General features: G+C 47.8%; 1 protein-coding gene across 2 annotated transcripts in view; it reads right to left on the reverse strand.

Moving 5' to 3' along the window:
- The window catches only part of SSH2 (slingshot protein phosphatase 2), a 102,177-nt gene that overhangs the window by 21,777 nt on the left and 54,962 nt on the right, over positions 1-25,438 (reverse strand). For both annotated transcript variants that reach the window (XM_059829364.1, XM_059829365.1), the window contains 4 exons: positions 12,788-12,891; positions 7,928-7,992; positions 2,978-3,099; positions 456-524 (listed from right to left, as the gene is read on the reverse strand). In XM_059829364.1, coding sequence (XP_059685347.1) covers positions 456-524; positions 2,978-3,099; positions 7,928-7,992; positions 12,788-12,891 — 360 coding nt within the window. The remainder of the gene's footprint in view (positions 1-455; positions 525-2,977; positions 3,100-7,927; positions 7,993-12,787; positions 12,892-25,438) is intronic.

A 25,438-nucleotide genomic window follows, 5' to 3' on the forward strand; every position in this document is an offset into this window, starting at 1 on the left:
AAGTCATTCCACGCACGGCACTGGACAGCCTTTGTAACTGGCACAAACAGGAGTCTGCAAGTCAGGTGTCTATTTGGCAGAGAAACATCATTCTTATTTTATGTTCAGCCGAACGCTGCCTGCTGCAAGCGTGATGGAGGAACACATAATAGGATCCCTTTAAGGAGCTTTCACTACACACCCACTCACCAGTAAAAGCTCCTTTACTCCAGCTTAAACACACACATGAGCCACTGTCTCAGTGCGTGTTTATGCACGGATAAGTCAATTATTGGCATTCCCTGCCACAACCACTGTGATTTAGGGTCTTTGAGCCTACTAACCCGATGCAGGTCAACAGCAGGATGTCTGCTGGACCTATTAGGGCTCTGCAATCATTTGAATCCTATACCGTGCTGTAAGCTAAGACACGGAGACCCTCTGCTATTGACCTAGAACATACAAAAGACACTCACCCATCCCCATCCAGGTGGATCAAGGTGTCACTCCACAGCGGCAGCACCAAGCCCATTGTACAAGTGCTACTGTAGTAAGAAAGAGGAGGTCAGCTCATCTACTACAGCACCACGCTATTATTCCAAGTTCACTGCAATGGTGGCAGATGTTTGCACTCATTAGAAAAAAATGAAAGATCCCAATGTTGCTTCAGGGACAAAGAGAGCCACTGTTGTTCTACAGGTGTCTGGCAAGGATCATTAACCAGATACAGGGTACAGCAGCACTCTTTCAAGCAAGCTTAAAGGGTTAACACACGCCCAGGAGAAAAGCAAACAGGATTCAGAAGCAGCAAGCTTTGTGCGGGAAGTCAGAGGGGGCTCACAGCCTTCAGTAAGCTCAAGGCTTTCTTTACAGATTAGTCCCTCTCAGGCTCAAGTGGTTTGGTTCTAGCCTTGATTTTGCAATCCATAGCTTTGCTTTTTTGTCTGCCCCTCGGCCACAGCTGCTGGGAACTGGGATCAGTCTAGCGTAATAGCAGGGTGACTGGCAGCGAGGTAGGTTAGCAATCACAGCCTATCCCCCGTTGTTGACTCCTGCCCTTTCTTCCCCCTCCCACACCTTGAGGATGAGCACAACAGCCAGCCGAGACAGACACCTCTTGGCAATCCCACCCCTCTCTCAGCTGCTTTGACCTCTTTGCCCTCACAGTCACCTGCTTTCTGTAAGGCTGAGCAAAAAGCCAAGTTAAAAGCAGAAGTCAAGCGATGGAAAAAAAGCAGCGGTGGGGGAACCCCAACACAACCTGCACCAGGTTGTCAAACAAAAAAGCTGAATCTCATAAAGCTGTAAAATGGGTCCATAATCAAAGCAGCATCTTGAAGAAGACTCGGATTCAACTGCCTCCTGCTCTTACGCTTTGCACTAGCTGCTCTCAGATTTCCACAAGCCCTAACATCCCCATCAGTCTCTGCAGCTCACGAGAAGAGGGGGAAGAGGGTGAGACTCGAGGCTTCAGAGGGTCAACAGACATGAAGCCCCGTAAATGCACACGCCTCGGAGCGACTGGTGCCCAGCACAAGGAGACACTGCGGCACACAGCTATTTCTGTTGACAACATGAGATGAGCTCATGGAAAGACACGTTTTTCAAAGGCTTCCCAAGGTGGCCAGGGTATTTTTAGTGATACTGTTCAGCGAGCGCTTATCAGAGACCATAGCAACAAGTCTACATTGAGTTATAAATACCAAGTGGGCTAGGGGAGGGTGTATCAGACCGACCATCCAGAACCTGAGTAACTCTAGCAGAAAGCTAAAATGACCCTGCTATGTTATTAGAGACTGAATACCAGTGAGCTCTCAGTTATCAAAGGTGGCTGTGCTGGTGTATCACAGCCAATAGTGAGCTCCAAGCTCACAGCAACCTGCGCAAGGACAAGTTATTCTTACCCTACCGCAAGAGCATCTCTGAGCTACAGCTGTGCACACATGCACGGGGAGGGAGCCAGGAGCCAGTGGCAGCGTAAGGCTGGCCCCCCTTTTTAGCAGGCATCACTTGAGCTAAGCATCCAAATCAAGCCACTTGAAATTAAGCATGGTGGCTGTTGTGATCAGCAGGTTGTTTGGAAGGCCATTTCTTAGCCGAACAGTTCAAAAAGATTTTCTAGCTGACCCTGCTAACTACCTGAAAGTAATTTCTACCGACTAGGGTGAGTAGCGAGGCTCATTCCTGTAGCAGTTGTGCTAGAACTAAGCATGTGTATGAAACCTTCCAAAATGGTTTGAATATCCAGTTTTTTCTTTCCCTGCATAGGTCAAGACTTACCTACAACCCTTTAAAAGAGCCATGTGCCTCCACGCCCTCTCAGGAGTGCCTAGTGTCCCTTTCTAAACTTGAAGCTTCTGCCCATGAAGCTGCTGGGGGTGCTGCCTCCTGGCTTACAGTCACTCCAGCAGCAAAAGCTGCTTCCAAGCCACATTCTGCAGCCTTTTGGAAAGGTCAGCAGCGATTTAAATGAATGAAGCAAAAGCACTAAACCCTGGTGACATACTGACGGCTGGGGAGAGCACACGTTGTGTAAGATCTGCCATCAGCAACCCTGACATTGCCATCAGGCCCTTTGTGCCGTGACCTTGGCAAGGGACTGCCCGACAGTCACTTTCTTATTAGCTGCTCTCACGAACCCTGATGTCCAGCTTCTCTAATTGCAGCTTTTTCTTTCTTTGCATGCGAGTTGCTCCTGTCTCTGGTGTGCAGATGTAGGGCTTAGGGATCTCGCCATTCGGAGACATTTAAGGGCACTTAACATCCTCACACAAGCCTGAGGCTCCGAGGAATGGAGGAGATGCTGACCTGCACTGCTGCCTTCCCATTTGCCACCTCCTTTCAAGAAATAAAAGGGGAATTCTGGATCTGAAGAAAGGCGTTAGGCTGGAAAATCTGAAGCAGTCTATCCCCAGAAAGCACAGGCACCGAACAGTGGTTTCTACACTTGACATGCGGGTGAACACAAGGACTTCCCCCACCTGGACACTGTGAGTACCTGTCATTGGAAGAGAAATCCATTCCTAGGACAATGCTCTCTTCGGTGTCTTGTCTGCCGTTGGTGGACACTACCACCATGTATCTAGTACGGTTCTGGTAGGTACTTTCCAGTCTTACAGCCTAAGGAAAGGAAGGGGAGAGATCAGCAGTGCAGCCAGCAAAACACACACTATTACCTTTACAAGCCACCTTTTCATGCTGAGTGACAGGCGCGGAAGCAGTGACGCAGTCTGCACTAGCACGGCTGGCCCGTACTTCTCAGCTGGGTAACCAGCAGAAGAGGAGAAGCGACTCCCTCTCTGGCACAATGCTTTCCTCAACAGCCGGTACGTTCCCGGTGCCTCCTGCACACCTTGCTGCAGGCCTGCTCTGTCCCACCGAGGCTGCGTTTAAGCAGAAGCCTACAAGGCTGACTGCCACAGTCCTCCGACTGGTCCCAGCCTAGCGAGCTTCATGGAGCATTACGCGTTCAGCGAGGCAGACGGGCGTTGAACGTGCTCTTCACCTCCCAGAGGGCTTTGTCCAAAGAGCTAGAGCTTTCCTTTAAACTACCGTGTGCTACAACAGCTCCAACGAGACTCTTTCCACCAATTTCCCAGACAGCTGGACAACTAGGATCTAATTGATACGTGGTTTCCTGCTGGTCCTTTGAATTTTTCTAGCAACTTCCCCAGTGCAGAAGCAATCCTACTGCCTTACTACTGGCAGGAAAAGATTTCCCTATTACTAAGGTGTACTCACGGTTGGATTCAGATTGCTCAGAAGAGGTGAAAGTCATTGTGCTTCATTGCTCCTACCACAACCATGTGCACCCCAGTACAAAAAGAGAGATCTAGCAGGACTGGAGGATGCCTGAATTTCACCCCAAACTCCCCCAAATCAAATACTACTGACAGCATTCAGAAAGCAGCGGTGTAGCTAAGTTGTGAGCATCAGACCAACACTGCAGCTCCTGAAAGGCTACACTGAAGGGTAATGCTCCTCCAGAAGCCACGAGGAGTGGGAACTAAAGTGACTCCAGCAAGTCTTCTTACAGACAGACTGCTGGTTAGCGAGGAGCCCAGGGAAGGGAGCCCAGCATTTTGAGCTTTGCCTATAAACGTCTGCAGTAGGCAGCCTTTACTTGCAACACTTTTTGGACTCTATTCCAAGCCTTTTGCAGTTATTTTAGTCACAGGATTCCAAGTAGAGAAGCTACGACATCCCTAGAAAGAAAGCGTCTTAATTATGTATACTAAATCTTAACTTTGGATGGCCTAATCCAACCCCAAGATGCTGTCTGGCTTCAATGTTTACCTTATTGTTAAACTGCTTCTTGAACTTTGAGCAGGGCCTACAGAGAGCAAACACAGAAGAAGGAGCTGTCACAGCCTGGCCTTGCCCTGTGCTGCGGACAGATGCCTGCCTGCTGTGACGGGCTGAATTCCTCGCAACCCAACGGTTGAAGCTCAAAGCAGTGTTTGACATCCTTTGCAAACCGAACCCAAATTCCTCAAACACCAGCAGCTCTCCCAAGCCACTGCTCGTGTAGACGCTTCTTGGTGGCACACAGGAGTTCATGGCTCAGAGGCCAGTTTAAACAGCGATTTTATCCTTAAAAAAACCCTCACAAAATAACTAGGAATTAGGAGGGTCTCAGGAGTAGGCTGCTTTTCCCAATACACTCCTGTAGTTCTTTCTAACTTGGTCTCGAGGCCAGAATGGCACCTCCTGGCTTACAGGAAGCGCCTCTGACCTCCTCACACCTCGCCTGTCCACTAGCCAGTAAGTCTCAGCCAGAAGATGTGGCAGAGTCTACAACAAAGATTAAAACGGTGCATGGCAGTCAGAACAGAGCTCGCCATTTCACAGGAGTGCTCTATCGCAGGAGAGTACGCTGAGAGCAGCAGGGAAAGCTTCCCAGTGGCGTTGCAGGGAGCAGCAGCTCTAGTGATGGGGGTGGAATAGCAAGTGCAGGCAGGAGACGGTGTTGACCACGTCTTCTAGACTTGTCCAATGGGACCGAAGACTAACAGAAACTACCCAAATGCTGATGCCAGCAGACAGACGTGCTCTGTACAGCGAGAAACTGTGCCCCACCCCATCTCTTTAGGATAAGTCATGTTAAAACCAGCCTTATTTTCCTTCTTGCTCCTTGAGTCACTGGGATTCCTTTGGAAACACGGCGGATCAAAGTGGTCAGGCCTTCAAGGTGTGAATGCTGCCAAAGACGGCTGTTTCTACAACTAACCTCTTGTAGCAAAACAGAAAGGGTGCTCTTCAACCTAGAAGAGCAAGCAATCACCAAGGTCTTGGTGGTTAAAGTCATCATCTACATTAGGAACCAAACCTCAAACAGAAACAAAGACTTGCCTAAAACGGGAGCAGGCGCACAACAGCCGCCCTGTGTCCGGGGCATCCACACATGAGCTCTGTTCTGCTTCTCTTGAGGACTGTCCAGCAGCAAGAGGATTAACATAATCTAACTTACTTGCTAAACCAATTTGGCTAACAGTAATGGGAAGTGTGGTCTTAATGCAAGACCCTTTAGAACATAGCTAGACAAACAGTGGCCAAAGGTCACGTAGCTTCAAGTCATTGGGGTGGGATTTTCGGAGGACCAATTAAGAGAAATAGGGCATGCCTTATGGTGGCTCTCTAGATCCAACACTTACACCCTTGCCACAAAGCAAAGAACCATGATTGGAGCAGATAAGGTGTTTTGCTAAATTGACTAGGATACTAAAACAGCAAACTTGACGTTCTAAACCAGCCAACCTGAAAAGTTACTATTAGTGCTCCAACACGCCCATCAAATCACAAATTACTCTCTAACCTTTTCATTAAGCTCTAGTTCATATGCTCACCCAACAGTAGGAGCATACCAAGTAAGTGGTCTGACGCCTTTCAAATGAAGATATTTGAAATCTCACTCAATCTAGGGAGATGGCCTAGCTTCAGGGACTGTGATGAGATGGAAGGTTCTTTCTCAACAGCTCATCTACATAGAGCTAGCTTTCTCCTCAATTTAGGGAGGTTATTTATAGTCTGTTCATGGACAAGAAGTCCTCTGTAGCCCTTTCAGGGCCAGCAACACTTTTCTTAGCTCTGGGCTCACCTAAACACAAGCCAACTTTATCTTCTGCTGCATTCTTGTTTCATCAGAAGTGTGACGCGGTATTTTACCAGCCCTTATGAACAGCACATTCCAAGAGGTAAGTTCATGCTGACCTTTCATCTTTTTCATGCTACACGATAGTAGGTGTTTCATAAAAGAACACATTTCTCACTGGGATATTTGATTTGAAGACAAAAAAGTGCCCAACTTTCTGAAGTCTTTCATTATTGAACACATGTAAGTGAACAAGTCCCTGCTCTGTTAAGCTACAGGAATACGTTCAATCAGCTTGTACACTTTAAACTCATTTTCTTCTCCTTCCTACCGATCTTACAACTGGTACCATTGCTCTAATCCTGCTCTCAAGGAAGGCTAAAAAACTCTGCCAATAGCTCCAACAGAAACAAGAGTTGTTCCAAATTTTAAGTGTAGGTTTATAGAGGATTAGATTCCTCTGCTGCCCTCTGAGCTGTGAAGAGTGCCCTCCGAATGACAGCAGCCGACACAAGAAGAGAATGCATTTCTCTCAGTACTGTTTATATTTCAAATCTCATTTGTATCTACTATTTTATGAGAGAGTCTATTGCAGCTCAGCACACCCTTCGTTCGTCAAGAATCAATTAAATTCAAGTAGACTATCGAACTTAACCTCACGCAAGATTTCAGCATTCCAAATGCAGCTCCAAACAAAAGGGTTTATGTCTCAGCCCACAAAGTCCTTATTCAGCTGTTAAGGCTAATTTGTCCCAAATCACACAATGTAGCCAGTGATATTGCTGAACAATGACTTGTTCAATAGCTTCCAATGTTCTAACCCTGGCTTAGATTTTGAAAAGCACTGAGAACCCCCATTCCCATCACTTTCACTGAAATTTTAGTGACAGCAAGGTGTGCCTGATGAAGTTTGGGAATAGGTCCTTTAGTTTACTTACAAAGATTGCTTACGGCAAATTATTTTCAGTGGCCATTTTTAAAGTTAAAGCATTCCATAGTAACCTTGGCTGTTTCCTAGCTATACCCATAAGATCAGTCCAGCTCCAGCACAGCTCAGGAGGATTCAGCAAACCAGAGGTGCCAGAATAACACTTCTGATGCTGGCAGTCCTACTTTGGGCATACGTTGCTAAGAAGCACCAGGACAACACAGGCAAGAAACTTCAGGCTAGTGAGCGATGAGAGATGCAGGTACAATTCAGTCATGCCTGACCTTGTAGAGCACTTCAACATGTCCTAGACAAATTCCTCACTGCTCTTCTTTGGCTTCTGGAGGTCTTTAGGACTGCATATCAACGCTATAAACAGCAATGCCTAATTTTTATTACAGCATTACAGGAAGCAACAACCAGAAAAGCAGAAAGACAAGGTTCAATATAAGCACATACCTACATGGGGATCCTACATGCTCCTTCCTGATAAGCCATGGCCTTTTGGGATGCAACAAGTTAGGAGAGCAGAAGGAAAAACACAACTAAACTAAGGTGGAAGGGCAGGTGTTCACGCTGGTCAGACATAAGTTACCTACTCTTGATTTAAACAGGACACCAAGCTATTTTACCCAGCTTCTCTGGCAATTATTACAGTACTTTTTGAGAGCATCAGTACTCAGTACTTGGTTCAGCCAAAGGCAGTCTTCAAGCCATACAATTTGGCTCACTGAACAACCAAATAAGCAGGCCTTTCATAATTAGCTGCTTTTTTACCTTTGTGGTTGCAAAGACGACTCCCCAAACCCGCTGATGAAACCACTCAAACATACATGCACCACTGCTTTCATGAGTTACACAGGTGTATTTGTCAAGTGAAACTTAACCTTCATATTCGTTAACGGCAGATAAGCAAAAAGCCAGCCTACCAGTCTGATGTTGTCTTCTGGGCGGAGCAGTATGAACATGGCCTGCAGGTGTTGCTGGAGATCCCCTGCAGGCAAAAGGGAAAGGTGAACGCACAAAAATAGTTTTAAATCACATGCAAGTTCCTGGCTGTCCAGCCAGAGCAAACGTCCACCAAGAAACCTGACACGTCACCGTGAGCGTTGCCACTTCCACCCACTCAGAGATGACAAACTCCATCTCTTAGTCAGCTGCTCTTTGCTCTGAGTGCTCACCTGTTCCCATCTTACCATGCTCTCTCCCGCTAAATCCTGTTATCTTTTTAACAGAAATAAAAAGCATTTCAGTACTCTTTGTTCCTTTAAAAGACAAGGCAAACTAGGTAGAAATGGACCCCACCCCATGGTTCAACATCTCATTCCACCATGTGCTTCAAATCAGGACTCTGCCATTTCTTTTATACCAGCTTATTACTTAGAGCAGAACTACCACCTAGACAAAAGTACCCCCTTTGAAGTGAGATTTAGCCCCACCTTAGAGCAGCATGTGCCCACATATGCTTAGGTACCAACTCCACCCAAAAGCGGCTAAGAACGGCCACCTGAAAAATCAAGCGCCTACAATTTTTCCTAGAAAACACTCACTACACTCTTAACTGAAAGAAAAAAATAAATCACAGTCATGCAGTAACTTTAAAGTCTTAAAAAGAGCTGAGCGTCCCAGGTTCCTAAAGCAGCAAGCATTCGAAAGACAAGTGAGATGGCTTTCTGTTGGTGCTGCGGCACTGACCTCAGCACTCCTCCCTAGCCCGCAGAGAGCCAAGAGTTTCTCTGCTAAGCACATTACCTTCTGAGCGCCAGTAAGCACTAACACCTCCAGCAACGGGCTGTTTTTTCAATCATTAACTGGAAAATTAATCTGCGTTGCCAGAAAGGAGAGTGCAAGGCTGCCAGGTGGGTGGCACAGATCGGCAAGAAGATGAGCCTTTACTCTTCCACCCTCTCCCACTCCCCCACAGATGGGAAACTCAGTTTAGGCAACACTGCAGGGAAGAGCACGAATGCTGGAGCAAGTATTCAGCGTGAGTGGCTGCGAGAGCATTTTCTAGGAAGGTTGACTAACCTTCCTGACCTCCCTTTCTCATTCATCGGTGGTGCTAGAATCCGTGCTATTTCATGGACTTGCAGAAATAAGGAAACCTCGGGCATGGAGCAGCATCCAGAATTGCCACGAAAGGGAAGGGGAAGAAAGGAAACACTGCTCAGCGAGAGCACGGTATCTAGTTTCAAAATGGTTTTTATAGCTGGTGGAACAGCAGGGCTGAAGGGCTGCCGCAGCCTCTCTCCTGAAGGGACAGAGGCAAGCTTGCGTGGAGTGGGCTACGCAGGACATGGCATTCCCTGCTCTCCTCTTCCTTCCTCCATGAAACACATTTCAGTATACAGAGGATGAGTCGATGCCCTGGGACCGCATTTTTAACTGGGGGTGGGAAAAATTAAGGCACTCCGCAGTGCTAGGGAAGTCACATACAAAGTACCAGCGGTGACAGGCGCCTGACGCTGCTTCCTGCACAAGGACGTTGTTCCCAGCGCTGGAGTGGCTGGCACGTGCCTCCCTAAACAGCAATTATTTAGGGAGGCAGGTAACATAGGAAGGGCCAGCTCATCCATCGGATGCTCGTCCTCCCGGGGGTGCAGTGGGAGACAGGATTTCTCCACGTCAACACCAGTGTGCAGTCTTGGCAACGCTGCTCAGTTCCAGCACGTTTCAGCTGCTAGCGCCGCGGGAATCGGCGAGAACGGGACTCAACAGGCAAAGGTCCCTCTGCTTCAGCTGGCACCTCCTGCCTGCAGCCTGGAAGAGCCCGGCAAGTATTTGACCACGAGGCATCCACATGTCTCAGACAGCTTGCAACGAAAGATGCTTCACCTCAGCTTTTCCCTCCCCAAGTGTAACAGTTCCCACCTATTGCTGCCAGCAATTCAACATCAGAAACCGGTTGAAGAAGCGAAGTTTCCAAAGTTTAAAAAAACCAAAACTACCAGGACTACTGGATTATCTCAATACTTAAAAAAGAGAGGAAGTTTCTAAGACGACCCTTTCTGCAAGGCTCAGTCAAGGAGCTCCACTATCCCTCATCCTCAGAAAGTGTCTGCACTCCTCCCTGGCCCCCCTGCCCTGCCAGCCTGGGGAGCTCCAGAGCTAGGAAGTAAAGTGTTGCTTCCTTGGCCAGCTTTAATCGACTTGCAGCACTTTCAGCCCCAAACAGACAAGGCATTTTGTAAACTTCCTGGATTAAGAAAAAGCAAAGGAAAGGTTTTAGCATGCCAGACCCAGCACAAAGATACCACATCCTGTCCTATGAAGAGCCGTCGGCTTCGCTGGCATTCATGGCACGACTGCTGCTTCCTATCACATTGTCCAGCAACGAGCAGATGCTTTTGTTTCCTTCGAGCTGGCAGGCTAGGTGTAAAACATCAGCTGGAGTGGGATCTTAAAAGTGATTCACAGTATCCCAGAGATGGCAAAAGCCCCAGGGAAGCTGCATCCTTTTCTGGCCTCCTCCAGCATTGCTGGAGTGCAAAAGCAAGCCCACCACCCTGCAGAACACAGCCCGTTTGCCGGGTGGCACGGGGCGCAGGACCGCCCAGCGAGAGGAGTGTGGACAGCCGGTGCCTTACCTAGTCCAGCTGCCAACTACTGACTTCCATTGCTGAAGATGATACGATTAAAGAAACGGGTGTGAGCATTGATTATTTCCTGTTACGCATTTACTCTTTATGCTGGATTCTAGCACCTCTGGTCAATTAGAAAGGGAGGTCAGGAAAGTTAGTCAACCTTCCTAGAAAATGCTCTCATAGCCACTTGAAACACTATTGCATCCATAGGCAGCAATTTCATACTGGAAAGGTATGTCTGCTCTCCACCCCCCTTCTAATTTTGTGTGCCAGAGATAAGTCACGACACACACATGGGAATGAAAGTTGAGAACAGATTATCAGAGTCCAAGAAAGGAGACAGTTTTCTTTGCCACATGCCTGCCGGCTCATGGCCGATGGACGGTTCACCTCTCAGAGCCACACTCTCTACATCACTGTTTTAATTTTGGTGGCACAGATGTTTTCCTCAGGAAGGTGACACCACTCATCCCTTAGTGTCTCGGGCTGCTGGCATATATTGTACGTTAGGAAAGTTCACAGAGAAGTAAGATGGTGCACACTCATACAAAGGTCTCTTTTCAGAGAAATCTCCAAGCACCATAAAAAAATTCACATCACTTGACAAGCAGGGAAACTGAGGAAAGGACAAGTACTGACGCCTCATTAAATCTCACCCGGGACATTGAAGAGATGGGAATAAAGAGAGTCTTCTAAGAACAAAAATCCCATCCCTTAGGCAAGCCAGCCTCTCCAATACAAAACATCTTGCTGTAAGCAATTACAACACACCGGATTTGCTTTCTTAGCAACCCGGCTTCTAAAAGCTCTGGGCTGACTGGACAAGCGACTCTATTTTCCACCAAGGTGGAAGACCTCGTATAAGTCAGCTGCAGACAAGTAGATGAGGCAGCAAGAGAGACTCAAAGCTGTTTGCGCTGCCTTGCACAGGTTCACAAGGAAAACCATCCAGCGGGTCTCCTCGGCAAGGTAAAGCCAAGACAGCAACTGACCTGGGCTTCAATTATGCAAAGGACTTTGGAGAGATTAAAAACCAAGACAGGTCAAGATAAGCTTTTAAAAGACTGCTGACTCTACTTCATGCTGAAGACCACTTCACTCTCAATCAGAAAGGCCAGCTCTAAATTAAATTTCAGAACAATTTATTTTCTTTTGGTAACTGGTAATTAATGCATCTCATTCAAAGCAATCTGAGTACTGCTTGTACTATGCCTGAGTGGAAGTATGTAATTAATTGCCTTTTGACTTAAAACTCTTTATAGAAAGATGTTTGTAAACAGATTTTGAGGTGGACCAGTCACCAGGTAGGTAGCTCTGCCAGATGCAGAGCTGGATGACAGTCTGATGGTATCAAAGCACAAAGAAATCTACACCTGGAACCAAACCAATCCATCTTTTGGAGGTCACTTTTTGGCAAAGAAAGTTGACTCCAGCCTCTCTGTTCTGTCTCTGTCCCATAGGCAAAAGCCTGAAGGTCTCAATGTTGTTTTTTCCTGCTGGTTGTTTAACAGAAGGGAAAAACCCCACACTATCTGATCCCTGTAAAACACCATCAGTGAATAAGCACCATACACACCTGAAAAACAACCTACCCTGAAATGTTTGAGTTTCATTATTCAGACTGACTTTCCAAACAAAGAGGCAAAGCAAAAAAATAAATCAAACTTTCAGCAGATAAAAGGGGTGGAATCATGACTGACTCTGTATTATTCACTCTGCTCACACGTCTGAGAAGTCATGCTGACTTTGGTCAGAGGTTTCTTCACCACCACGTAGAAGTAAGTCTCCTCCCTTTCTTCCATCACAACCGGTTACTTTCTGATCAGGAAGGACAATTACTCATACCGTATCACAACCTCAAGTTTCCCAGCGCAATGCATGAAGGTTTTGATGGCAGTCCTCCAGCCCCTCTCTCATACAACAACTATAGGATGGTATTTTGGAGGGCACTTGTTCTCAGCTCTCCGTGATGTCATGATTGCTGCCCTGACGTCACTCATTTGTTTGATTTTGCAGGATAAACAAGGAAGTACTGAAGCCTTTTTTTCTATCAGCATTAAATACTGCAGTCTTGAGACTGGCAGGTCTAGCTTTAATACACACCTGGTGTAAACAGGAATGTGTGTCATCTGGTGAGAACGGACTCAAGAAAAGTGGACTCGGAAACAAGAGTGAGCAGACAAGCCTCCCGATGCAACACATTACCTGCATGCTTGTTGCGCCTGTGACTGATCCTGGGAGCAGACGACCCATTTCCTCGCGGCAGGAAGAGAGCGGCACCTTTCACAGTGAGGAAGCTTTCGCTGATGCTGCAAGGGAAGAGACAAACAATGAGCACGGAAAACTCTGTATTGTCTTTAAAAGGAGAAAAGCAATGGAACAAGAGAGGTCCAAGGCATTGAACACACGCTCTGTTCTTTTGCAAGGAAGCGATTTAGACCGAATTACTTTGTTGGTAAAGAACTCCCCCCGCCCCCCCCCCCAAGTACTGCAAACGTTCAAAGTATAACCGAGAACAACATGAGCAGAGAAACACTGAAAAGCAGAACATATGCCTGGTGCCGTTCTGCCTGCAGAGGTAGAACCTGAGCAGGCAGAGGGGATTAACCTATGGCTGTATTTTTGATTTGAAAGTCAAGATGAGAGATCCACATTTCTAAATGGTGATTAATACAGCAAGCCCACGCATCTCTCTAATTACGGATTCTGTTAACCCTGTGCTTTGTGGCTCAGACACAGCTGATGCCCTGCAGAAACAAATGTCTCCCTTCAGCAGTTATCCAAAGGAAAGTTAGTGTACATAACAGACTAAGAAATCATGAAACTACTGTCTATGAGCCATGTGATAATTAACTCTCAAATACTTATAAACTAAAAGCAAATCTGTAATACTGTTGAATTCAGGCATCACTTACTGCCCTGATTTTGCCCCTTCTGAAGACACATGAGGAGAGAGGCTTGTGGAAAGGGGCAATAAAGAATTCTCAAGTTCTGTGGAACAGCTAATACTTTAAGCACATCTTCCAGTAGTTTTCTTAGAGATGCTGTGGCTCCCGGAAAAAGCAAGACACACTACAGATTTTGCAATTAAGCCATCCTGTTGCATAGTTAAGGGTTCCTGCTTTTCTCAGAATTGATAAGACAGTCATACAAGCTTTGAAGAAAGCCAGAAACAATTCTACAGTCAACAGGATGGTTGATGAATATGATAAGGCAGGATGGGAGAGTCCCTGGCATCGTGCACCCCAGCAGCTCTGTGCCTTGAAAAAGACATTGGCTTGTTCTCTTCAACTGAACAGGACTCTAGGAACTTCTTAGTTCCTTTCTCTGCTTAAACAAATACCAAACCTAATTATTTATTCCCTTCCTTTAAGAGACGAGGACTGGGAAATAATAATAGAATAAAAAACCCCGCCGTATATTTGAAGAAATTCCATGTTACAAAATGCAGGTGAACACCAGAACACGCCAAGTCCCCAGCCTTCACAGCTACTTCTGCTCTGCAGAACACGCAAAGGCTGCCGGCAGCCCCTACTCCAGGGACAGGCTTCCCTGGCTGCTCAAAGGCAGGCGCCCACCTAAGCACGACTGAAGACAACTGCATCACAGAGGAATCAAACGTGACCAAGAACCAGGAGACAGCACGGCATGAGCCTGTCATCTTCTAGTTCCGTGATTTGAGGTTGACCGCTTTAACAATAGGCTTTGCTGACTACGGTTTTATAGCTACAAGAATTATAAAAGCTTGTGATAAAGTTGGATTTCCCCATAACCTCAAGCACGCTTCTGGGCACCTCTCCATTTTCCTGGTGGGGATATAAAAAAAAAATCAAATTTTCTGAGCAACCGGATGCACACATCAGAAAGACCTTCTTTTTTAAGCTTGTAGCACATCCCAATGTTTAGACTGCACTGCCTGTCATAACCTCAGCACTCCTCCTTACTGACAAAGTTTCTCCCAGGACTATTTTCTAAAATTAAACCAGATGTCAAACATGCACTGGATGTTTCAATAAAACCAGAATTTTAAAAAGGAAAAGATCACTCGTCCCAAATTAAAATGGATCAGCGATCTTTACCTATGCTAAAGCTAAAAACAAAACAAAATATTAAATTCATGGGGCACACTGAGCACAGATGTTTCCTCAGACCCTTCTCATATAAAAAATTTTGACTGAGCCTTTCTAGCTTTTGGTGACCAATAGATCCTCTGAAAGTCCTCAAGCTACAGAGTTTCTTAAAGCCTGAACTAGAGAAACACTGAGTTATCCTGCAGCCACTAACTCAAAAAAAGAAAAAAGAAAAATCATTCTTCCTCGCTTAGCTTGACCATGCTTTGATTCAGCAGTGCCCTGATGTCCTGAAGCAGTACGCTTCTGCTTTCAGACTAGCACCCACAAGCGGGAGCGGGGCAGGAGAGCGTGCCGTGCCTCGCTGAGCCTCTTCAGGAGACAAGACAACGATGCAGAGTGAGAAGACAGTCTCTCCTCCTCCTCCTGCCTTTACGGTCTCACCACAGAGGCGAAGGGATTTCAAGCTGCACAGGAGAAGAAAGAATTCAGCAGTCACAGCCAGTTTTCACATAGTTAATTTTATCAGCGAAGCCAACAACTAATATAAGTAATCCTTCAGCCTGTGCCTGAGGTTTCCCCAGAAGGTTGAATTAGCAACTATTTTTAGTGGATAAAGCAGCCTGTAGCTAGAAGGCTGGGAGGTTAAAAATCTTCTTCCATCACTTTCCCTTATCACCAGCGCTCTGCGGTCAGCCACCTGCCTGGGAAGGAAACATGGGCAGAACTAAAGAGATTCCCATCAGGTCCATCCTTCCAGGAGGCCACCTTCCCTCCTCAGGCCACGGAGAACCTTGTTTTGGGCCGTTCACCACAAGCAACAAGTTTAACTTGGTACGGCTAGTGAAAGGGAAGGTAATTTCCCATACGAAGGGTCGGAACAGGGGAAGAAGGTGGCAAAGCAGATCATTCCTGTAGAGCAGGCAGGGCAGCAGCGAGTGGAGGAGATGGCCATCAGCACCCCTGGGAAAGGAGCAGATCGGTGGGGACAAGAGCCTCGTCCTTCTGCCAGTTACAGCTCTGGGGACACTCGCTGTGCGGACGAGGGCATGGCATGCTATCAGCACTCTCGGCATCGCCTGCCACGAACTCCTAACAGCAGACACACAAGACATCAGTCTCCAGCACGGCACCCTAGCAAAAAAACCCCGCGATACACAAACACACAACCAAGCCCTTGCTCTGAGATTCAAGCAGCAAAGGAAAATCTCGGGAGGAAAGGCAAGTTTATAAGAAGAAAGTCCAAACAGCTGTAACGACAACTACCAGCGAAGCTTAACACCATTCCTTTGGGAGGTGCTGATTTTGGTACCTGTGAGGCACTATAGGGACAAAAAAAGCAATTGCTGGCCTGACATCCCCTGTACCAGCCACGGCTGGCGGCTCCATTTGGGTCCATCCCGCCTGGATGGCTCCAGCCATGATCCTTCCCAAAAGCATCGTATTTCAGGGCAAGATCACCTCTGGATACTGCCCCGGATACACAATGAGAGAGGATTCCTCCTGTAGGATGCTAACAGCGGGCCCTACTCTGAGATGCTTCAGAAACACAAAAGGTAGGAAAGATGTGTGTGAAAAGGGCAATCAGAGGCTCAAAACAACTCTCATGATGTGGGACTGTGCCCACCTTAACAGCAGAGCCACGCTACCACCCACCACCCATTCTACCCTGCTGACAGCCTGATGGCTCACAAGCATAACCTGGGCTTCGAAATACTTCACAAAATCCGGTTTGCCAGGGTCTACTGGAGCTTCAATGCTCTTTGAAACAACCTCCTGGAAACAGACTGGGTATTAAAAGATATTAAATGTGGTTAGGGGAGAAGTTGAGTCCAGGAGAGCAGAAGACAGGGAGCCAACTTGGCAGAGGTAACAAAGCCGAGCTGTATTTTATCAGCACACCAGGCTTGTCATCAGTCCTCTGCGCTACACAGTGGCTTTCTTCCGGAGAAGACTTACTTGGGACGTATCTATGAAAGAGTTTTATTAACGCTATAAGCAACCCTCAGCACTACAGCTATGGGGAAAAACAGCTTCTGTCCCATGTTTAGCCCATTCACCTCTGAAGTGAAGTAGCAAACTGAAGACCGCTAGCGATGCGCTATCTGTAACAGGGAAGAGAACCAACATAAGCGGAAGACTTAAGCAACTCTACAGAAATTACTACTTGTACCAATTTTTCTCCCAGGCAGAAAAGATTTTGTAGAAATTGTACAAGGCACATCATCAAAACTATTTAAAACCTTTTGCACAAAAAGCACAGACGTTCCACTCAGAAGACCCAGTTTCTGAACAGCAGGAACAGCACGAAGCAGTGGCGATTCCCGTGCTCCCTGACTTGCTGCCCAGCGGCTGAGTTCCTCATGCACGAGGAAAACGCTGCACAGTTCACACCGAACTCTCATTATGCTACAAAATCGGGGAACCACATAAGACTTACAGATGGCAAACAAATAGTGAATGCCTTCCCAGCTGTTACCCTGCACGACTCCGTTCATAAATTGCAAACACAAACACCAAATAAACTGTTTTGAAGACAGAAAAGAGAAAATGTTACTGGTTTATGGACTATGCCAAAGCAATGCGATAACATGAATCATCTGACACTTTGCCATGACCCCCCCGTACGATGCCTTCCACCCAAGGGGCTGCTCGGCCGGAGTGCTGCACCACCAGCCAGGAGGTAGATGAATCTGCACCACCCACCCGTTTCAAGGAACAATTCTCAGTCCTCAATGTAAAATACTCAGAAAGGAACCTTGTAGTCTTCTTTAGAAACTATTTCATAAAGAAAGGAGCGAAAACCTTTTTAGAAATACAGCAAGGAAAGCAAGAGAGGCACCTGAACAGCTTCTGGCAATGTTTTATCCTAATAAACACTTAATTAAGTTATTGCGAGCCTGAGGATGACTTTCCAGTCGGCTCTACTTACTCATCGGAGCAGCTCCTTTACAACAGGCTCTGTCCTGTCCAGCCCAGCCCTTAACCGGGCGCTTGCCAAGCAGCACAACCGACAGAGCTGGCACCATCCTTGAAAGGTTCAGGAGGAGAAGTCCTCCCACCACGTCCCCCTCCACAACGCAGAGGAACGGGTCAGCGTGGCACGGAGCAAACCTCCTCGCGCTGTCACCTCCTCACCAGCCGTGCCCGCGGCACGCACGGGCAGCAACACGGGCGCTGCAGGGTGGTTACATCCCCCTGTCCCATTCCCCCTCATCCTTAGAAGAAAGGGGGAGATGAACAAGCGATGGGATAGGGGAAATGAAGATTTTAAGATACTTGACATTTGAATAGAAGTCCACTACCTTTGTTACTTACAGAAATACAAACATAATTTCTCTGTCAGCCTCAGGTATTTATTAACCAGAACCCTGCAGGAAAGTGCTCTGAAGCAGCATCCCTAACAGAGTTCGCGAGCTACGGCTCAGCGCCGGGAGGCTGCGCTGGGATTTCCACACCAAGCCCGGCTCCAGCTGTAGCTCCCCGTGACAAGAGTGTTGTGCAGAGCAAAAAGAGACTTTCCTAAGGGGCACCTCTTGGGACACAACCACCACCCAGCACAAGCTCCGCAAACACAGCAAGACTGTGCACCACCAGGAAGGGCTACGGCAAGAGCTTCTGATCCATCCGCAGGACATACCCTTCCCCTCCAGCGGCCGATTAGACCAAAGGCAAAGCAGAAACACTGACTGAAAGCAGGCGGGCAAGTCTGGCAGTAAGGAATGACACAAGTTAACCCTGGTGTCGACTAACTGGGAGCATCCAGCAGCCCAAGCCCTGAAAATGGGAAGTGTCAATGCAGACACCTGTACTAAAGCGCTGGGGATTTCAGCTGCGAGCCTGCTCTACCGAACACCACTCGCATGTGCGGCAAAAGGCAGCCCCCGTCTGAAGAGCCAGCAGCTAAACAGGCGTAGGACAGGGAACACAGGCATTGAAAAAGTGTCTACTAGGAAGTGAAAAAAATCTTGCGTGCCCAGTTACTTTCCCTCGGTTTTAAGCCAGGTTGCTCCCTCAAGAGCCTCCGGACATTTTGCTCTAATATGAGCAGCCGAAGTGTGCTGCGGGGGGGAGTGCTCATCTCTGCACTGAACATCTCATCTCCTGCCAGCTCAGCTCTATCATGCTCCTTTAATCCACAGGCTGCAAAACACAAAACCAAGAAAAAGACCAAAATTCAGACGCTGGCAGGAGTGGCGTAGCAGGCGTCAATACTTAGCTCGTTGCCGAGGCCGTGGAGCCAGGCGTGGAGGGAGGGCAGCCGGGGACACGGGAGCAAGCTCTCGTAGCACGCCAGGACTCACCCTGCAAGAGCAGCAGTTCCAACTGCAGCCTGCTGTGGAAGAAGTTACAGGAGGGCAGGCCAAGCAGGCTGCTGTTTTTCTCAGCACCTCAAGCCATCTCCCCCCCCTCCTGCTCCCCCTTCCCAAAGTGGCTGTTTCCCTTCCTCCGCAGGCAGGCCCGGGGCACGGCATCACAGCTGCGGGACCGGCTCTCACCGCCAGCCTCCCACTCGCTTTACCCGGCCACAAGAAAAGTCCCGGTTAATAAAACATCAGTCCCCCAGCCAAGGGTGCATCGGTGGCTGGGCACGCAGCTGGAAGAACGTGCAGCCTGGCAGCCAAGGGCGTCTCTCCATCAAAGCACCGGGCGGGAACATCACACTCCTCCGCATCCCGCCCTGGAGAAGCGCCTAACTCCTTCAGCTTACACCGTAGTTTGTTTTTCAATAAACAACATCCCTATTTCCCTTGCTTACTTTTTAAAGCACCTGGTTTAATAACTGCCAACAGTGTTAATGAATGATATAGAACAGAGCAACGTTTGGCTTCCAGTTCAAGCCTTTGCTCCTAGGCAAGTGATGAAGGCACCCGTTCTCTTCACGCAGAGGCCAGATCTCAGGGCTGTGTAAAACAAAGTATAACCAGTCACTAATAAAAAAAACCCCAAAACCCAGTAAACAAAAACCCACCACAACAACAGGGAAATGGAAAAGGCAAAGATAACTCAGGATTGCTCTACACTGACATTTCTATTAACAGGGTCAGCTGGCAGCACACGCACACAGACAAGTCTAGGCTTCTCTGATAGCAAAAATAGAAACAAACCCAGTGCAGGGCAAAACAAGGGCCATGACTTACCGAAAAGGGCTCTGTAACACTGTCAACAGAGGTGACAACACGGAGGGCAGGGAGAGAAAGGGGAAGTGGTTCTCCAACAAAGGCCATCTCTCACCACTCAGCACTTCTGCAACTTAAGAAACAGCTCAAGGAGAAAAACAAACAAAGCGTGGGAACCTCGTCCATCGCGAATGTTTGATGCGAAATGCATTTTTAGCAACATCTACATTTGTGCCTTTTTTTTGAGGAACCGTCTACTGGCACTTCCTCTGCTGCAAGGTGGGGCTCCCTGGAGAGAATTGAGCCGCAATGACACAGACAGGCTTAATCACAGAAAGATTTGCAATGCCAACGGTAACTCGTTTGTACTAACTGATCCCTTCTCCCCATCGCCAAGTCGCCTTGTCCCTTGCTTTGATCTCCAATATGGACATCCACTGAAGCTGAGCTAAGAGAACAAGGACTTAGAGTTTGCTAGAAGATACCCAAAGGTGAGGATGATGGGTGTGAATCTGAGCTCTGAAGGCATTGCAACTCTAAAGGCATTCCCTTTATTTACTCCAAGTGAGGAAGGGGTTTATGGTAAATGCGGAGAGGGTACAACTTGCAAAAGGGAGCACTGATCAGCATGGTTGTGTTTGCAAGTGAAGAGCAACCACTTCAGATGCACAGAACGACCACACTCGATGCAGTTTCAGAGATGGGATCTAACCAGCCTCAGATCATCCAACAAGGCTGTAGGGAGCATTGATGCCCACTGGATACCCTATTGAGTTAACGGTCTACAAGTCAAGCCCACTACTGGAAAAAACCCATCACGTACACGTGCCATCAGCGCTCCTTTGCCACCAGAGTTGTTTGAATTGAACTTCAGAAACCATTTTGCAAAATTCAGAATCAAAGCAGCTTGAGCAGCCTGGGTACGCTGGTGAGAGCAGTGGCATCCTTTGGAGACAGGACAGAAGACAACGGCTCTGGGCTGAGAAACTCATCCCTGCCAGAGATGCCTTGCTGCCAGCAAGGGGAGCAAGGACAGCTGCTGTTTGCAGCCAAAGTTTTCAGCCCACGCAGCTGTAACGGCTCTGCACCGTGCGGAAGAAAACAACCACAACCACCTGCAGCATTCCTCTGCCTCCCGGTGCCCCAAGCCTTGCTCTGCAGTGGCGAGCTGACCTTTGGAACCTATCAAATGTATTCCCTCGCAAGCAGGGCAGGGATTTATTTGCCACAGGCGCAAGAAAGCAGGCTGGGTTTTGTCTTAAGCTGGACTCCGGAAGACAACATTTTATCATTTCTGATAGAAGTCAAAGTCTGCGTGGGTTTCCCGTTCCCTTCACATACCCCTGGCCTACGAATGAACCAGCTCAACAACATACAAACTCCTAAATCAAAGGCAATGCAGGCGGACCCCTCGCCCAGGCATCGGCTGCCTCCTCGCCAGCCCTCCCGGCAGAGCGAACGCCACGAGCTCAGCGCCGCCTTCCCACCCATCCGCGGGCCCGTGCCTGCTGCTGACAGCTCCGTACTCCGTTTCAGAGGGCTGGTACTGTACAAGGACACGTTCAGCAGCACGCACACAACCCTCCCTGCGTCACCTCGCTGCCGAGCCCGTCTGCATCGCTTCCTGCCAGCGCTCGGCAGCCTCAGAGCAGCGGCTGAGAAAGCGAGCAAACGTCCTCGTGCCAAGGTTGGGCAGCGCACGGGCGAGTGAGATGCGCTGAATCACAATGCTGCTGTCGCTACCGAAACGCAGCACAGGCTGGGACGTCCTGCTGCAGCACAGATCATCAGGGAATTATTTATTTCAAGGAATACGAACTTGGGCACAGACTGTATGATTCACCACGGCAATGAAGAACGGAGATATGCGAGGATGGATGCAAGCTATCACACGCTGAAACACACTCATTTCCCACGCAGCACACATAGTGAAGAACTTTACTGTCTACCTTGCTATAAAACACTAAAGGAGCTCCAACAAGCCACATGCTGGGTGGCCCACAGCCAGCCTCCACTCCGGCTTCAGAGAATCCACCCCGAGAGCAAGAAAAATATTCCAAAAAGCAACAGCAAAACAAGTTGTGCAAACAAAGCTCTGATGTGCTCTGGAATTCGGGACTGAAGAGAGGCACAAAATGATTTTTTCTAGAGTCTGAGCACGGCAGTTCATGTACTAGAAAGGGGGTGGCTAACACAGTTAGGATGCTTATTAAGAAATCGGGGCACTTGGTGTTTACAGAAGAAATTTGATTCTATGCACTTTTTTAAGCGAGAGACCCAGACCGGAAACAAGACCGTGAAAAGAATTTGTTTTACATGATAGTCCCCAAAGGCTTCCAGGTCTCCAAGTCAAGACATTCCCAGATTAAAGCCCTACATGACATTATTCTTGCGCTATATACTGTTTAAACATCCACGGAGTTTAACGCATACCAGCCGGTTCACGGAGCAGGACAGTTATACCCAAAGGAGTGCTCCACAGTGTCCAACCACCACGTGCCGCACTACCACCAGCTCAGTCTGTCCAACATCAGCCAGCTGCTGTGGTATGAACAAAATGTTTTTAAGAATATGTTTCTGAAAGCACTTTAATCAACATGAGAAAACTTCATAAGGAGAGTCTATTGCATCAAGGATCAAAGGAAAAAAAAAGGTTTTTGATTAGCTATCTTCAGAAAGAGCACTCCTCTGATTGACACGCACTTATCTTTTTTCCCCTCTCAGAATTAACACGTCCACGTTGACCGCCTTGAAACCACACCATAATCTCCTCTGCCATCGGAGTTTGAAAGTGTTGCTTTCATACACTGCACTTCTTTTTAAACCTTAAACAATAGCTGACACATGCTCGAGCAGTTTGGTAATAACCAGCAAGCCTGAAAGTTCTCCCCACTACTGAAATACGTTTCAGAGAGGATATTTTCTAACTGATTTTTACCCTGATCTCCCTGCACATGCAGGTGCATGATTCATTGCTGTCCCAGACCAGACCATGTTTGGCCTGACTGGCAGCGCCCCGCAAGAAGGACCCCTCTGCTTTAAATACGACTGTAACACAAGTCAGATGAGACATGCTAAGGTCAACATACTGTCCCTCCCCTCCCCAGCCAAGTCCAGGGGCACCTATATTTAGACAAAATATGCCCAGCACTTTAGAGATGGAAGGAGACCACTGACTTGCCTGAATCACGGCCAGCGTTGGCTGTCTCCCCAGGATGGGGACAGTCTGACCAGGAGCTGGCAAGCACCCTGGCACCCGCTCAAAGCGGGGCACCCCGTGCACCCACCACAGCCTCCCCGGCAGCCACGGCTCCCCCCAGGCACAAGCCCCGCTTCGCAGACTGGGGAAGAGCAGAGCAGCCACAGCCCGGGTGCGGGCAGGTCGAGGAGGACGTTGTTCCATCGCTGCTTCTGCTGGGTACGGTGGAGGTGGGCAGCACCGAGCACGGCTGCGGTCAGCCGGGGAGCAGAGGTCCTGCCGCCTTGTGAAGCAGCCCCGTGCCAGGAGTCGGCTCTGCAACCGCCCCGACGCCCAGAGCGGGCCATGGGATGGAGGAATTAGGCTGGGGAAGTGGCCTGGCTCTCATCGCAGCCTCCTTGCCTGCCCCCGGTAAATCCATTAATGGACCCCTGTAAATAGAGCACCAAAACAAGGACCACTCTGTCTCCACACAAAGAAATCAATGCTGAATAATAAGCCTTTTCCTCTGTGCTAAAAAGAAGCAGATGCTTGTTTACCAAAAGCATCAAAAATCATCAAGAGGCTGTTGGACTTGACTTGTAAAAAAAATAGAAAGAAGTTATTTGTTCAGTATTTTAACTTCTGCAGCACTCAGCACTTTCAATTTTCTCTCATTCTTATTGCATCCTCCCCATGCATGAGGACTATTTGATCCCTAAATGACAGCTTCCAGCAGGAACAGTAAAATCAGGTTAGGACCAACTGTCCCTTTCGATTAGCAAAAAGGACAGTCAGCGGTAACCAGCAACGCAAGATGGTTTGTGAACCATTTCAGAGAGAACAGCCACACACCAGATTTCTTTCAATAGGTTTTGATTTGGAACTGGAAGGCACAGGGAGCTTTACCTGCTGTGCCAATACGGCCCGTAACCAGGCTATCGATCAGCTCACCCTTGCAAATACGCCGGTGACTTCATTTTATGGAATAGCAAAGCCACAGTTACGGGAATACAAACTTTAATGTGGCTGTAAGTAAGAACTTGAAATTTTAATCAGTTAGTACTGAGAAAACATCAAAAGAATCAGAAACATTTTATAGTTGGAATAGTTTCATGGATTCTGTGTCTTTTCCTCAATCCTAGGCAACACTTAGAAGGACAGTCCTTAGCATAAGGAAGGTTAATACAAACTTCAGATCCAATTTAAAGCTGCAAACCAAAGAAGAAATACAGCATCGCTCTGGGTTAACAGACCCAAGGCTGCGGGGAATGGGGTCACTCAGCCTTTAGACAGGCGACACGCCGCCTTGCCCAGCGGTGCTCAGCGCACCAGCCCTCCCCTCTACCGCACACCTACCCCGGCAGAAGCCGAGGAAAGCTCTCCAACGTTTTGCTGGTGTAAGTCACAATCGGTCTCCAGAGCCATCAGGAAAAGCTCTCCAAATCAGACCATGAGATATAATTATGATGCATTTCAAAACGCAGGCTCAGCATCGCTTTCCAACCCAACTCTTCCCCCCCCCCCCCCCCCCCCCGCGGATGTAGCACGTTCTTCCTGGAGACAACATCCCTTGTGACTCTGCTTTTTCTCTTGGCTCTCTGAATAGGGATCAGCTTACCAGGAGTCCTTTATTCCTGAAATAATTTCCATTAATCACTCACCATACACCACTTTAAACAGAAGCTGAGAGACTGTGCGATGTCTAACACCACCGCAGCATCTCCCAACTTAAATAAAGGCTGAAACGAAGGGCAGCCCAAGAGGCGAAAGGAACTGGGAGATTGCCAAGTAGCAGGCAAGTGAACTTCTTCAAACTGTTCCTAAGCATTGCAATGTTTTCATACAGATACTTTAAATAAAAGCAGGGAAGCAGTACCATTTGAATCATCTATTCTTCATGGTATCTGCTCACAAAAAAAGTAAAACACAGCGCCGTGCATCATTTTGAAGCATCACACTGCAGTTCTGTGTTTGTGATTCCTCAGTACAGCTGCAAATTAACCCACTCTTTTAGCACCTCAGCGTGACTTTCAGCTAAAGGAGATGTCGGTGCTTAACTTCCAAATGCAGTTTAAGGAGTTTCTAACTCAACAAAAAAACCCTGCAAAGTTTTGCTGACTAAGACTCAGAGTGGAAACACATTAAATAAAGTTTTATTTTACAAGAGCTTGAGCTCCGAAGAGTAGATTCCAGATGTGTTTATCCCTACAGAAGTCAGGTGCTAAATTTCAACAGAATTAGCACTTTAGGCAGTTTGGCAGCCAATTTTCAGTGGTTAACTCAGGTCTTCGTATTTCCTAAAAGCGTGCAAACCCCTTTAAAAGCCACACATTAAAGTAGAAAGACCAACGGAATACTGAACACTGCTGAGCACCACAGACCCAGAGAAGTCTCTAATAAGAACAGCGTGTACTTTAGGGAAAAGGCTCTTAAACGGCTCTAAAATAGATACTTGCTTAATTTCAAGCTAGAGAGCCTCTCATAA

This window comes from Gavia stellata, chromosome 25 (assembly GCF_030936135.1).
Source record: "Gavia stellata isolate bGavSte3 chromosome 25, bGavSte3.hap2, whole genome shotgun sequence".
NCBI classification, from domain to species: Eukaryota; Metazoa; Chordata; class Aves; order Gaviiformes; family Gaviidae; genus Gavia; species Gavia stellata.